Below are 16,988 nucleotides of genomic sequence, written 5' to 3' on the forward strand. Positions count from 1 at the left end.
ATTTCTTGTCTGGTATATGTGAGATGATGGAGTTCCTAGCTTCGTAATGTTCCCTGTGGTGAGTTGGCTGTGGTGAGCTTTGTTTTCTGATGATAACCCTAATAAGGAAGGGTTTAGAATGATTCTTATTCACTCAACAGAACCCTTGACCCTATTCATTCTTTTAATATTCTGCTAGAAGATTGTGTCATTCCTATTCGTTTGCAGCTGTATCAATAGACATGATCAGATTCCTCAAGAATAGTATCCACCATGGACAACTAGCCCCTGACATTCTTAACTGAATCAGTCATGTTAAAATAACCCGTAAGAATATTAGCAGTGGACTCAACAAAATTTGACCAAAATTTAGCAAGAGAATTCACTTTTATAAATTTAGTTAGTTATTTTTTAACAACACCAAATAATAGACTCTCTAAATCTATAACTAATCTATTAAAATAGGATTAATTACACTTTACCCTTTAAACTTTTACTCAATTCACAATGTGCCTCAAAAACTAATAATTGCATCAAAGTGGATCCTCAAACTTTCAAAACTTCCCAAACCCCCCCCCTTTCAGTCTATCTACAATATTAAATCTAACGGAAATTCAATGCACGTGCTGCTCATGTGCATAACATTCACTGTAAATATGTAATCTTCATCTAATTTATTATCATTGACCATATAAAATATATAAAAAAAATATGCTATCAATTAATAATAAATTATAAATCATTAAAGAAATTTTTTTTATTAATTTATATATGGTTAATGAATATCAAATAATTTCATTGTGTACATAAATTATTCATACTTGCTTGCAATTTAAGTATAAAATAATTTTATATATGGTTAATCATTAATTATTTATTATTAATTGATAGCATATTTTATTTTATATTTTATATGGTCAATGATAATAAATTAGATGAAAATTACATATTTGCAGTGAATTTTTGTTAGATTTGACGCTGCTGGTAGACAGAAATGGGGATTGGGAAGTTTTGAAAATTTGAGGGTCCATGATGCAATTATTAGTTTCGGAAGCACATTGTGAATTGAGTGAAAGTTCGAGGGGCAAAGTGTAATTAACTCAATAAAATATTAATTTTGACATTTTCATTTATTTAAATATTTATTTGTTATGAAGAAAGTACACATTAATTTTCTAACTTTGATATTAGATTTTAAAAGAAAAAATTGGCATAAACTAATAATAATATTGCAGAACTATAACTTGAAGTACTCCAGCAAGATGATGTGACTTTATTGAAATGATGACTTATGGAGACTGGTTACCTTCTGTGGTTGAGTTTGGGATTTGAGCACTTCGTGTCTTTGAGAAGAAGACGAATTTTCTGGAGTTGTGAGCTTGTGCAAAACGAATAGCGAGTGAGAGAGAGAATTTTTTATGTCAAAATAATATTTGACCGGTAACATGGACTCAACATATTTGACTAGTGAAAATGATGAAAGTTAAAATTATTATAGTTTTGTTGAGTCAACTACAGTAAATTTTTATATAATCTAATTAAAATTTGACCAAATTATAACTTTGTTAAATCTATTACTATGCTTTAGATTAGCATAGTCAGATATCCAAAGTCCCAAGAGAGAGAGAGCCGAACAGAGTTAGGCCCGGTTTGGATATCTCATCTTAACTGTACGGTTGGTTTGTTCCGTCTATCCAAACGGCAAAATACACGTGTATCTTATCTCAATCGGTCTTTAACAAAAAAAAATCTACACAATTTCTTACTATTTACATAATTTCCACACACCATATTTTTTTTATTTTTAAATTTAATTTTTTTTATCAAATATTTAATATATGAATAATGAATAAAAAAATTGAATTAGTTTAAAAATAATAAATTCAAAAAAAAATTTAAAAATATTAAAAAATTTAAAAATTTTAAAAAAATATAATATATGGAGGATAAGAAGTTATATAACATTCCTCCTTCAACAAATGCTATTTGTCTGAATACACAGTAAAGGAAAACTCTACTCGCATTGTTGCACAGTAAAAAGTGGCCGAATAATGCAAAATCACTGTCTTCTTCGTTGACCCGCAATCTTGCTTAATACAGGAATTTTTGGGAGCGAACGTGCTGGACGGAACGTGCACACCACTTGCTGTCTATCCAATAGCATTTTAATTTTAATTTTTTTCCTTCCCATGCACACCACTTGCCATTTCCTACCATTTTTTTTTTCCTTCCCCGTACACACCACTTGTCGTTTCTCAATATCAGTTTAATTTTTTTTTTTTCATTTCCATCGGTAGGACCCACGTTTTTATCAAATTTTATAAAATAAAAATTATTTCATCTCATCTCATTATTTAAATACATTTAATTACAAATTATCTACTAATCTTAACTCAAAAATCTTATTATTATTTAAAATATCTTATTTTATCTCATCTAAATTATGTGACCAAACAAAGATCTTAAGCTAAACTTCGACGTAGCGGCCGAGGACAATTTTTCTCATAGTACTAGCTGTTTCCCACAACTTTGAAGGATCACCAATCCATGCATGGACAACAAAACATGACCCATCGGAGGGTGGAGTATAAGCAGCATCGCTTGCAATTCAAGAAGCGCATACGAAGGGATGGAAGCGCATCATACTACAAGGATGAAGGATGGATCATTCCAAACCTTTTGTAGAGTTGCCTGTACCTATCCTACGACAGCGTCCATTACAAAGTATATTGTTCATTTTGGGAATGCTTTTCCAAATCCATGAAACTATTGGTGAATTTAGGGTTGGAGATAAGTAAAAAGAGACCCATCCAGCTATTTTTGTATCATAGCTTAAATCCTGTAAAATCATCACTTGTCCCAAAAATTTAAGCTAATGGAAAGAAATAAATTTTATTATTTTATATTTTAACACTCCCATTTCACTTGTGGGTCAAACTTTTCCTCAATGAGTATGTCTAACAAGTGAAATATTTAATTAAATAAGATAGAATATAAAGTTAAAATTCGAACTCAGGACCTCTACTCTGATACCATGTGAAATTTACTTGTCTAAAAAACTTAAACTAAGAAGAGGTAAATTTTATTATTTTATATTTTAACAAACCCAAAAGGGCAGTTTTGGTTCTTTTGAATGAATGCTCCATCCGACCATATCCATATTGCATGCGCCTGGTACCCCAGTCATCGAATGAGCTTTGGAATCTCATACTTCTGGAGTGAAGTTCCGGCCTTTTGTGTAGCCATACCATAACTTTTTCATCATTGTACAGACCCAAAAAGCTTCTCCACTCCACCGCGTTATTCATATATAGTTGTGCTCTCCGCGGGTAGGCTGATTGTTGTGGTTTCTTTCAACCAAGGGATCCGATTCACTCCCAACAGAAGGGAGAGGATGATTCATCTTCCTATAAACACCCACTTTCTCTTTATGCATGCTTTATAGGGTTACTGTACCTGTGTGTGCCACTACGTCAATACGATCGCCTGAGAAGATTAGCCATGGAAATTGGCTCTGTGATCTCTCAGTTGATACAGGTAAATTCGTCTGCTTCTATACAAGGTTGAAGAACAAAAAAGATTGCCGTTACAACATGAAGAGCGAAACTATAGTTTCCTTTAACAACCTCTAGACAGGGCATTTACAGTGTTTAGGTCAAGAGAAAAGTGGCAGTCTCTGGTCCCCTGATGCATACGAAATAATATTTCTTTTAAGTGGAGAAATATAGTTTGCTCCATGCAATACTGCAGCTCGCAGGAGATTTAGGGGTCCAAAATCAACAGAATATGCCTTCTGAAAGCCATCCAGGATTGCCATCATCATAATATTCTCCCTTTTTCTCTCTTCTTCGTATTTCTTTAACATCGTTACCTGCGTGTAGTTTTATCTCTGCCATGTCAGCTTATACATCCAAGGAGAACCAAATAGCGTCTCAAAAAGAAACAATTCAATGCGCAGATCTTGTGGTTGTGAGAGATAGTTACGATGTTCCGATAACATCATCGGGGGAAACCAAAGAAGTCTGTAATCATGTCTCGCAACACTTTCCCAGAAAACAATTTGGCAAGACATGATTTCGACAGTTCTTAATTGATTCCATCTATTACTCTGTTCAAGTGAGTAATGATACAATTCAAAGGTGTGCAAGCCCTGAGCAGTCATTTTGAAAAAAAGTAGGGCCTATCAGTGGGTTTTTTTTCATGTTGGTCCTAGGTGTGACCCATTTTTTTAAATGAATTGTGCGGGGCTTGCACATAGGACTATACAAATAATTTTCCTGGAACATAATATTGATTTATGAGTTAAATCCAACTTTGTTATCTTTTTAAAATGGAAAATTAGTAAGCAGATTCATTACCAAAAATGGAAAATAGCCTATAGGACCAATCAAATCAAAATAAGGCCTCCTAGCATAATAAGAAAATATTTGCAAAAAGCACATACCTCTCCTATGTCAATGCCTACAGCTATACCCTCAGCAATGACTCTTGAAAGAGCCAATGCATCTCCAAAACCCATATTGACTCCTTGACCAGCCAGAGGATGAACTGTGTGCGCTGCATCACCAATTAGAACGACATGCTTTGATGCATAGTCATTGGCATGCTTCAAAGACAATGGAAATACCATTCTTTCTGAAGCCAGCTTAACTACTTTTGGTGGAACTTCAAAACCCTCAGTAGCTGATAACGTCACATCTCCTCTGAGCCAAGAAAACATGTCTCCCATTTCTAATAAGCTTGACTTAGGATGAGGACCATATCCATAGTCAAGAGCAGCATTTGTATCTTTCACAAAGTCATCCTCGTTCATTAATTTACGGTTCATTGCCTCTTTTGGGTTCATAGTCCATACAATATTACTAAAATTATTTCCCATTGGCAAAAGTGCAATTGGACCTGCAGGTAGAAACCGTTGCCATGCACATTGGTTTTCAACAGAATGTTCTACTGTGCATATGACTGCATCCTGTGAATAGTTCCATCCAGTTGTCTTGAATCCTGCTAACTCCCTGACACGTGACTTGCCACCATCGGCTCCAACCTTCAATGAACATCAAGAAACTTGATTACTAGATAAAAATTGGTATGTAATCAGGGACAGCTATTATCTAATCTTACCACTGAGTAAAATGGACTAGTACTCATCCTAATATTATCAAATGGCAGTATAAAGTTCAATTCAGCGAGTTAACTAACCACCAGCTTTGCAAATATGCTCTTGCCATCACTCAGTTCCAGCTTTGCTAAATGCCCCAGAGAAGATGATGGTGTCTTTAATAATGTGCTATCCATCCCCATGGATGAAGAGCTTGGATGTAAAGTCATCGAAGTTAACCTGGAAGGATGGAACGTCTTCTGGAAATCTGAAGTCTGTTAAAAAGTTTTCTTAGTTGCAAAAATTCAAATTTACAGAAAGTAGGTAAGAATCAGTGATGACAAACCTATAAATTCATCTGTTCACAAGTTAGTGAGGGAAAGAAATAGGCTGGATATATACATAAATGACCAGATCGGGACCACACTAAAACAGGATATATAAATTGGAGGTCATGGTAATATAAAAAAATGAACAAATTAGAACTTGTACTTATAGAAAATGGAAATATATTATGAAACGTACCAAATAGGAAAGCAAGATATTCATTAAGGGATAATATCTATCATAATGGATTCTAGATGGGCATGCACATTGTGAATTCTCAGGTTTACAGAAAGTTTGCATGGAACACTGATATATGAGATTGTTCAGGGGAGGCTTGGCCATTGCAATTTGCAACTACAAGTTAGTGCCCATGACATGACATTACAAATGATCATTGTTCTAGATCTAGGCCCAGCCCTCAACATATTCATTTAAAGTTGTATCAAAATCCTTTTCAATAGAACAATACCAGTCACTAACAGCCATAGATGATGGCGATTATTCATAACGGGAAATGAAAATACTTCATAGACTCACCAAATTAGTAAGAATATTATGCACATCATGAGCACAAGGCTACATAGTGATCCAATACCGGACAAGGAAAAAAAATATCTTGAGAAAAACAATAGATGTACTGAGAGGAAGACCTTCTCCAAAAGAACATGACAACTGTGGGAGCAAAGCATTTAACAGAACTCCTGACAAAAACCATGCACGTGATGATTAATAACAAGTACCTCTATACATGACAGCAGAGAATCGTGAAGGACCTTATTTTCCACTACACACCTGTAGCAGAACTTAATCAGGCCATTAGTAATTGCATGACACAAATCAAAAGTAAAAATAAAAACAAACAAGAAAATAGAGTATTTGTCTTCTTCTGAATTGTATGCTCACCCTAGGACTTCTTTATTTATATCTCTTGCATTGTATCTTGTGTATCCTAAGCCAGTATAATCCCAAACCTACAAAAAACATCAAAGCATAGAAGAAAACTTTAAAAAGATTTTATCTAGAGGCATGATCAGTCTATTTAGAAATAAAGCAGGCCAATGGGAGAGAGAACTACACAGAAATGCAGCAGATCATTTTCTATATATGGGATTTGGATCCCCTTGAATTTTCACCTGAACTCTAGGGCCTAGAATGGGAGAGAGATAGGCACATAAAGTGGTTAACACAACATTTATTGAGCCCAAGAAATTTACTCGGGTAGCCATAAATGCTATGGGACCCACTTTATGTATCTATCTCTCTCCCACTCTAGGAGTTAGAGTTCGGGCAAGAACTCTAGGGGATTTAAATCCCTATGTATGTCTCTGAATGTACGTTGTATAAATGTTTGTGCTTGTGTTAGCATGCGGCTCTACTTGAAGCACAAGAAGCCCAAGTTAACTTTAAACTTTTTTTTTTTTTTCGGTCAGAGTTAATTTTTATATGAAATACCTAAAACCAATTGCAGGGTGGACACAAGAGTGCAACACCAGCTGCACATCATGCTAAATTGACATGCACAATGTCAAAATGACGGTAAGGATTTTTTTTTCTCAGCAAAATGATAAGGAAAAAAAGTGAACATCCCCTTCAGCTCCCAGACAAGTAGGAAGTCCAATGTCCTCTCTCTTAATCCTGCAGTTCAAATCTTCTTCCCACACCGGGTGTCTAAGAATAGCATCCCACCTAATACCAAGGGTGCACAGGCCCTCGGTAAAGAGTTTCCCACAAGTGCACCTCGGATAATTCAAGAGAAAACCCCCTAGTCCAGTGGGCCGTAAGAATTGTTTGCACCCAAGAGGGATTCGAACCTTAGACCTGGAGGGAGAAGACCACCAAGATCAAGGCTTTTACCACTTGAGCCAACCCCTAGGAGTTACATGTTCTTATTTCTCTAGGTAAATTTACTCATAATTCATTCTTTCTAACATGCAGTGTAAAACTAAACTATTATGCATTCTAATATTTTTTTTTTGATAAGTAAAACAAGAATTTATTAATATACCAACTGTCGAATACAGAGAAAATGCCCTAATTATGTAGGCATATTAGAAACTAGGAAAACATGAAGGTCCATGCCATTAAAGTCTATTGCAATGGCCCAAGTACAAAGAGTCCTAAAGAAAAACATTTTAAGCTCCTCTAAAGTTCTCTCTTTGTCCTCAAATGTCCTCTCATTGCGCTCTTGCCATAGACACCACATAATACAAATGGGGATCATCTTCCAAACTGCTTTGATTTGTCTCACCCCACGAATCGAAGCCCAGCAAGCCAATACCTCCAAAACTGTTTGCGGCATAACCCACATTAACTCCATCTTTTTAAACACCTCGTCCCAAAGAGTCCTGGCTATCTCACAGTGTAAAAGTAAATGATTTACCGACTCACCCCCACTTTTACACATACAACACCAATCTGCAATAATAATCCTCCTCTTTCTTAGATTATCCGTGGTGAGAATCTTACCCAACGATGCTGTCCACACAAAGAAAAATGCATTCTAATATTAAAAGGAAATTATCAGTAAACAAAATTTTATTGATCAGAAAAGTAGACAAAGGCCCAATGGGACATACACAAGAGCATCGCCTATGCATGCTAGTTTAGTGAGCATTCTCATATAAAAAATTAACATGCCGACACATGTAAGAACTAAGCGAACATAGGGATTGTCGAATAGTTTAATGAGTTAGCAGGGATAGCAATGCATTAAGTTTATCAGAAACGCTTTGGAGCGGTCCGACTGTTTTCAAGGGAATACTAGCCACCAATTGTAAGCCGCCACGTCAGCGATTCCACACAACTAACATAAGATCATCACATTGCCAAACACCCCAGTCGAACGCACCTGCCAAAGCATCTCTTGAAACTCAACCTAGTCGAACGAATTCGCCCCCTTCACAAACTACAGATCCCATCGAACGCCCTAGTCTAGTGCCGTCGAATGCCTCAACAGTTTTGTTGGCCACCAATTTCGGCGCCACCATTTCCGTGTAAGAACCATCTTCATCGCGCCTAGCATCTCCATCGCTCACCATCCGCCCACCATCTCTGTTGCCCACCACTACTCTATTCAGTGGTTTCCCAATGTATGATAACAGAGAATTTCATAGATTCCCCTCCCCTTAGTTATTTTGCAAATACCCAAATCCAGCTTGAGGAAGTTTATCATGGCTGTAGAAATATATAAATTATTATTTTTCTGTTGGGATTTTGAGTTTTGAGTTTTTTCATTGTCAGATAAATCTTTTGGTCTCGTGGTCTTTCAAGTATTTGAGTAGATCTACTTCAGAACTTGCGTATAATTTTGTTTTTTGTTTTTTTTTTAGAAAAGACAGGGCCACATGTCCAAGAGTGACCCCTCCCCAATTTATTAAAAAATAAACCTCACTTTTGGAGAAGGAAAGCCATGATTACAATATTAAACTTAAATGAACCAACAAAACCAAACAAAAACAACCCAATACCAAGTCTCTACCCATAACACTTTATTGATCTAATAGAAGAACATCCACTTTTATCCAAACGGAAAATACCCCTAAGAAACCGAGGTAAATCTGAGCTATTATTCCACGTTTTATTGACACCATCAACACCCAAACGAGCAAAGCCATCAGCCAAAGAATTGCTTTCTCTATAAACATGTTTAAAGTGGAAAACCAGACCATCAAGTAACCTTAACAACTCCTCCCAGTAATTTTCCAAATACCAAAGGCCACACCTTTTCTTCTTCAACCAATCTATTACTACCTTCGAATCCATCTCAATTTCTACCCTTAGAAGACCCAAAAATCTCACAATGCGTAGTCCTTGGAGCAAACCCATAAATTCAGCAAAATTATTAGACTGTATACCAGAATTTATAGCAAAACCAGAGATCAAATTCCCCTTATAATCTCTTATTGCCCCTCCTGCACCCGGATTCCCTAGCGAACTGCCATCAACATTCAACTTATACCAACCTTCCTGAGGCTTCTTCCACTACACTATTTTAGAATTTATAAACTTTCTTTTCCTAATAGGGATACTAAATAACTGCAAGATCTCTTCATCCCATCTAGAAAAGTTGGAGGACACCTTAAGGTTTTCTCCTACTAAAGCCAACCAATATGTAATCGAACTCCAAACCGATTGGATAGACTCATGCTTACCCTCCATTCTAGCTGTACACCATCGAATCCATAGTCTCCAAGTAATAATACAAGGCAAAAGGCCAATTAACTGACCACTCTGTGAGGACTACTTTGCACGCCTATACCAGACTTCAATTTTTTCCTTCCATGTTTTACCTTCCAATAAAGGCATTCCAAGCTTTATAGAACAAGTGCGCCAAATCTGTTCCGCAAAAGACCCAAGGCCAAAATATGATTTTGGTCCTCATATCTCCCAACACTACAGCAATCACATTTTGAGACCAATGGGATTCCTGCTCTGCGAACTTGATCATCCACAGGTAGACAATTGTTTCGAGCCTTCCACATAGTTAAAGACATTTTCCTTGGTAGTGCAGAATGCCACAACCAATGTATCCACGGAATTTTAGGAGCACGGGTTCGAATACAATCCCATGCTGAATGGGTGGAAAAGCTTCATTGAGCACTCGGTAGCCAAATGAGCACATCTCTCCCCTGTTTCACTCTACCCAGTTCTTCTATAATTTGTTCTGACTTTTCCATCCCTACTAGGCGTATAATTTTGTTTAGAATTGAAGTTCAATTATGAATTTTGTGGGATTGAATAAGTGGTGTTCCTGGTTCTTGTGAAATACAGAAATCAAATGATCGGGACCAGAAGTGCATTCCAACTTGTCAAAGTTAAAGTTTTGATAGAACTTGTCATTTTGATAGCATTCCAACAAGGGGAGTTGTATTATGTGACTCAGTTTCCTGTTTATTGAACTTGTTTTACTCGTTTCCATGGAAAGGCACGACTTTGAGGGAGGAAGAAAGGTTTAGGGCATGCGAAGAAGAAGAAGAGAAGAACGTGTTTTCGTCTTCGCCTTCATCTGTTTGGACTTTTATCTTTTGAATCAGAGTTGATAATTCTTTGGCAATGAGGAGGTTTCTGGAAAGGGGGGTTTCCGTGCGAAAATTAACAAAGAGGGAAGGGAGAGTGGCAGAGAGGGAGGGGTTTGTCGGGCTGCGACATTGGGGGTTTCGATGGGTTTGAGCAAAGGAGATGGGTTTGAGCAAAGAAGAGATGACCCAAATGAGGGGTTTGAGCGAAGGAGGCTCCTATGTGCAGTCCCATATGTTTTTCAAATGGACCGCCTACGTGGCGATTACTTATTGGTGGGCTGTTTTTTATAATAGGACAGACGGACCAGTTCTAAGTTATTCTCTAAGTTTATAGTTCTCTGGAACTTCCAAGTATTGCAGAACATCATACTACATTGAGAGCAATTAAAAGAAAATGACTAATTAAAACCAATGGATAATAAATAATCGAAGCGAATGAATTATGCCACGACCAAAGAAAAATAACAATGATTACCTGCATCTTATCAAAATATGCATGTCGATTCTGTTCAATGTATTGCCAAGCGCCAACATCTGCAAAGTACAAGTGTTGTTATTCTAGCTATAAAACTATGCTAAACCTTGGTTTGTCTCCTTTGAAAAGAAGTATCACTTCCAGCTAGTTGATTTTTTCAAGCGTGATGCAGGTCCATTAAACTCAGCAGAAAGTGTGCAGAGTTTTATAGCTAAATACCATTTATGCACATCCTAAAGGAAGTGTGCTGAAGCACACAGAAGGACTTCACTAAAAGAGTGTCCATGGTGCCAAATGGCAAGTACAATTTGCTCATGCATGTGCATAAGTAGATAACAAAAGCTTGGCTATGATACATAGTTTCTTAAGGATTTTATGGTTTAGATGATCGAAAGCAAGAATTAATGGAGACAACAAAACAATAATTAGTGAAGTGAAAAGGAAAATAATACAATAAAAAGCATCAAAATTCACCAGCAAAACCCATAAAGAGAAGTCCCTTGTCCAATAACTGAAAGGGATGAACTCCAACAACAACAGCATGAAATTCAAAATATTGGAGTGTGACCAAAGGCGATAGGGGAACATGATAATAACATTAGATAACAAAGTAATGTGTGTCGGACAATAACAGCACCGAAAACCTTTTTCTTTTTCTTTTTTGATGATGTGGAACGGTGGGTCCAGAGGGCCCTGGCTTGGGGAGGAGGCATATATGAAGAGAAAAAGGGGGGGCAAATCTGGTGGGAGAGTAAGATGGGAGGAAGGGGGGGGGGGGGGCAAAATCTGGTGGGAGAGTAAGATGGGAGGAATTGAAGTCTAGTAAATCATTTATCTTGCATGTCAATCTAGACAAACTGTCATCATAGAATAAAACCTAATATCAGCTGCTAACAACATAGAAATGGCGAATATCAGGGTAGTAATACTTAGCTCGAACCAATCTAGTTTACAAAGAAGTTGTTTACTAGCACAGATCAACTGGGCACCATATAATAAAATGAAAATTAAGAGCATTTTGAAGATGGCACAGCGCAAGATTGAGAATGAAAAAGTATCAAAGTTACTACCTTTGAAAAGAGATATAGTTGCGGGTGTTACTGTACTGACCCTTGCATCTGGGGGGTCTCCTTTGTTTAAGCTGACTCTACTCCCCAATGCAGGATTGCCATCAATGATGGCAACATTCAAGTGTTTTGTCAATGGCATGCTAGCTGCAAACACACATACAATATGATAATCGTTGAACTTTAAATCAAATTTTGGGAATGAAAATCTCCTCAAACTTTTTGATGATTACAATAAATAGGTACTAATGATGAAAGAGTGTGTTACCCCAATACACAGGAAGTGTACAAGAAATCCACCTAACATCAAAAGGAAGAAGTGCTAGAAATTCCGGAAAATTAGAAATAAAAAGAGCAACACTATCTTGGGCTTTATCGTTAAGGACAAAATACAGATACTTTAGTTCTGAACATCGATTGTTCACAATCCTCAAAACTGCCCTGGTTTCTTTCTCTTCATGAAAACTGAACACATTAAATTGAATAAGAAGACTGCTGCAAGGTACAGTCTGCCTGGTGTTTCTATCTTATTCACAACACAGTACATTATGGTTTGGAGAATGAAGGTAAGTAAATTTAACACACATCATTACCTACCCAAAGAACAAGCTAGAGCCATGCCAACCATGCCTCCTCCAACTATTGCAATGTCATACTGCTGAATGTTATTGGCGAAATCATTTTTCTCCTTGTGCTCCTAATATTTCAAGCAAACTAATTAAATTCAACATTACAATTAATTGACAAAAGTAAAACTCTTTAAACCAATAAGAGCCATGTTAATATATCATTTTTCAACGTAGAACTTGTAATCACTCTACCAATAGTCGTAAGAGATCAAAACTCAAAAACCAACAAGAGCCATGTTAACATAGGATATTAAGTAGTTGGCATGAACAGGGAAAACTATGAGTTCACTCAAGACGAGACAGCACATAAATAAACCTGTAAGTCATATATGGTGAGATTATTACTTGGCTGGATTGGCCACGATAAAAACCAGATACTCTTGCAGCTGCATCAGTGCAGAAATATTCCTGCCGGACTTTTAGCCTGGAGACATTTGCAGCAAGTTTTCTCGCAATCACCCTGTTTGAGTAGATAATATATTAGATGTAAACAAGAGGTAACTGCGATATAAGCAACCATGAAAGAAATCCAGACAAGAGACAATTGAAAATTTAAATCGCCAACAATATCCGTAAGGCTGGCATACAATTACCAAACAAGAAACCCTTCAGACGCGCATCAGTGACCCATGAATAGCAGATAAGATGAAAAGAAAAATAAAAAACTTAGAAAGTTCAAAGCTTTAGGTATTCCAATAAACACAGCGATCGGCATAACAACAATACAGGGACTTGGGTTACGCAAATTAATGCTTCCACAAAAACACAGACGTACAGGAAAATCACAATCACAAATGCGCACAGATAGATGCATGCTTTTCAAATCTTTGAACGCACGAAAGGCAAAGAACAATACAAAGGAAACGGGACCTTCTCAAATCAAAATAGGAGCCAAAAGCAATTCAGTTTCTCTTATAACTGAATGATTTAGTGAAAATCAAAGTGTTTGGTTAGTGCGAAATATAAAATTTGTACCTATTCATTTTTTCCGCCGCGCAAGCTCACTGGCAATTGCGAGTTTAGAGAGAGAGAGAGAGAGAGAGAGAGAGCGATGGGGGCGAGGATAGGTAAGGGTGTGCATGCGACCCGAACAACCGATTGATCCGATTAAGATGACCCGAGCCGACCCTAATTTGTCGGGTTATATTTGAGCGGGCCTCCAGCCCGACTAATAACGGGCTTGTATAAATTGTGTCAACCCATCCGAAAAAAAGCCCGAGGAGAAAGAGCTCGTGGTTCTAATTAGGCCTGCACATTGGCCCGCCCAAGAAAGTTTTGGCCCGACCCGACTTGGCCCATAGGCATGCCCCCAGAGAACAATAACCCGATCCGACCTGAACCATTCGAGTCAAGTAAAACTTCTCCTTGTTCTTGAGGGGGATTCGCAGCACGTATAATTTGTTTCCTCAAGTTCATCAGAAACCAACCAGACGTATAAAACCCTCTTACCCACTTCAAAATCAAAGCAATACGCAATCAATAATGAAACAAAACCCAATGAGAAGTCAGCAACAAGCTGGGTCCCACTCCCTTCCATAGTAAAACAACCTACCCCACAATATTAGAGTTGGCTGGATAGAACACGGGCCAGTACAGGAACTTGGACAAACCCTTCTGCATATTGATGGATACATTGTGTATATCTCCTTCGGCAGCGTCGTCTACTCTACTCAAGCCCAGGTGGACGAAATAGCTCACGGGATCTTGAACTTTGGGGTCTCGTCGTTCTTATGGGTCATGAAGCCTCCACACAAAGACGCTGGCTACGAACTGCTTGTTCCTCGAGAAGGATTCCTTTCTTCCACTGGGACTATGTAGAAGGTTTGCTTTTTATGCCTCCACTTGTATTTGTGTTGGGTAAGACGAAAAGGATGGTAGGAGAAAGTTTTTCCGAGAAATAGGAAGAGGCAGATCTGTTAACACTCAGACTCGAGTCGCTTAATCGTGGGTGAATAAGTGATGTTTGGCTTGTGGCGCTGCTCGCACTTGGCCGGCGACGATGAACGGTGAGGTGGAATGGCAAGGTGGCTAGGGTTTTGAGGAGAAGAGCTTGGACCTCAAAATGAGCCCGTTTGTTTTCAAAGATGAGATGAGATGAGTTGAGATTAAAGTTAAAAAGTTGAATAAAATATTATTAAAATATATTTTTTAATATTATTGTTGTTTTGAGATTTGAAAAAGTTGAATTGTTTATTTTATTTTGTGTAGAGATTTGAAAAAGTTGTAATGATGAGGTGAGATGAGATGAGATGAGATGAGATGTTTTTGGAAAACAAACAAGGCTATAGTTGCTGATCGGTTTCAACCGACATGTGAGTTATCGAACCCGTTAGATGATCTGGACCCGACTATTGTCGGGTGAATCCAATCGGGTCATGCGGGTTGATCGGCCCATCGGACTTCTTGCACAGGCCTAGTTCTAATTCCTGAAGTCACATGCATTATATATTTAGTTCTTCTATGGATAATCGTGTGAAGGAGTCGTGATGCAGTCGTGCGTTGCCACGTCAAAATTAAAAAAAAAAAAAAAAAGGAAGAAAAGAAACTAAGCACGCACAGTTCATTGAGAAAGAACACTGACATCCTTCGTCCAAAGCCTTTGTTCAGAGTATTTTTCAGAATTTTCGTGACAGTTGAAGATTTGTTATTCGAGGATGAAACGAGTTTCTCATTTTAGATTTGGGATGAGTATGTTCGAACTGACACTTGATATCTAATTATATTTTATCTCGCTTCGCTGGTTTCACTGGCATTCATGCTCTCATTTTTTCCTTCAGATGAGATTTCCATGGTAATGGGGTTCTTTGGTTTTTGGAAAACTGTAAATGTAATGGTCTTCAACCTTCATTTTTTTGTTTTTTCTTTCAAATGAGATTTTCCTGGTAGTGGTTTTTTTTTTTTTTTTGGTAAGAAAAACTCTAAAATGAAAAAGAAATTGACTTTCTTCTATCTAAACAAAGTTTCGTTCTGGAAGTTGGCTACCCATTTTTAATTTATCAGTTATTTGAGGTCATATGCATAGGATAACATTATGGCATATTAATGAAGAAATTACCATTACCAAAGGAAGGAAGATTATTTTTGTTTCATTCTCCATCCTTCCACATCCAGACCAGGATTTTGAGAAGCTTTAAAATTGTAGTTCAACAACAAAGTCATATTTGGAGCCGGTTTCTACTACTGAGAAGGGCTTTTTTTTAATTCTGCCCAAACAATAAATATAGCACAGGAACAGAACAAAAGATACCAATAACATAGATCGTTATGAGATGCATGTGAATTGGTAAATCAATTTTTTTTATTTTATTTATCATTATCTTTTTCTTTCTTGGATCCTAATTCTTCCATCAATAGAAAAGTAGAAAAATATTGAAATTGCAATAAAGCTGAGTCGGCAGCTAGAACATGGGATGGATATACTTAAAAATAAAAAAAGAAGATGACAGGCTTCAATGCTAATTAAAAGGTTTGTTTATGTAGTTTCAGCTTTTACCGTTCCTTTTATCTTTTGTGGTATTTAAAGCTTGTAGTCTTACCTCTCTTCAATTTTAATTCCTGTTGTGGAGTTCTATCCGAATTTTAGGTTTTGAGCTTGATCCAAAGGGCATAAAAAAGCGAAGTATTAATTCACTTTAAAAAAGTCATTTTTTTCCACCCTACATTGAGCTCAGTTATGAGTTTAAATGGGTAATGGGACATCAAGATGATCGAATGGGTAACTAATACCTCCCATTTGTAATATGATTTGATTGATACCTCCCATTTTTTTCCTTTCTTCTTTGAAGTAAGACTACATTTAACTGTTTTAATGTTTGTATATCTAGTCTTATTGGGATCATCTAGATAGGGAAAGAGAAAGAACATGTATCTCCTCTAACACCTCCTGTTTCAAATGTATCAACCCAGGTATTGCAATATTGTTTCAAATTTAGTATCTGTGTTGAATTAATGTGTATTCTATGTAGAGCAATCTTAGTGTGACTTTATAATTCTTTTTAAATGTTAGGACATACCAAGACCACTTCATTCAAACTTCACAAACTACATGCACGGTTACTATGGACCACCTGTTAGGGACCTCGGTCAAGTTCCTAAACATTATGATCTCCACGCCTAGGATCTCCTTGAGATGACCGAAAGCCAGATCCTATCTTGCTTGATTCTCGAACAATGATGGTCAAGATTACCACTTTGGTAATGTGAGGTTAGGTGTTTAGGCTTGAATTGGTGTATGAGATGATGGAAATGTTTGATGAAGTGTATGGCTACAATGGTGGAAAGGGGCGCACGACACTAGAGTGGAGTTAGGGTTGGCGCCACTTGGAACTTGGGTTTAGGGTTTAGAAATGGGTGATGGACGGCTAGGGTTTGCAATTAGAGTTTGGAATGTTGGAC

The 16,988-nt window shown here is 37.1% G+C and overlaps 1 protein-coding gene across 1 annotated transcript; it reads right to left on the reverse strand.

Moving 5' to 3' along the window:
• Positions 1–3,461: 3,461 nt before the first annotated feature.
• LOC108995891 (ubiquinone biosynthesis monooxygenase COQ6, mitochondrial) lies at positions 3,462–14,683 on the reverse strand. The gene is made up of 10 exons (XM_018971550.2): positions 13,569–14,683; positions 12,939–13,053; positions 12,562–12,661; positions 11,968–12,111; positions 10,898–10,956; positions 6,308–6,375; positions 6,145–6,196; positions 5,179–5,352; positions 4,424–5,023; positions 3,462–3,850 (listed from the first exon to the last, which is right to left on the reverse strand). The coding sequence occupies exons 1-10, from the start codon at positions 13,574–13,576 to the stop codon at positions 3,635–3,637; spliced, it is 1,536 nt and encodes a 511-aa protein (XP_018827095.2). The 5' UTR covers positions 13,577–14,683; the 3' UTR covers positions 3,462–3,634.
• Between the last annotated feature and the right edge of the window lie 2,305 nt (positions 14,684–16,988).

The sequence above is a fragment of the Juglans regia genome, chromosome 12 (assembly GCF_001411555.2).
Source record: "Juglans regia cultivar Chandler chromosome 12, Walnut 2.0, whole genome shotgun sequence".
Classification (NCBI taxonomy): Eukaryota; Viridiplantae; Streptophyta; class Magnoliopsida; order Fagales; family Juglandaceae; genus Juglans; species Juglans regia.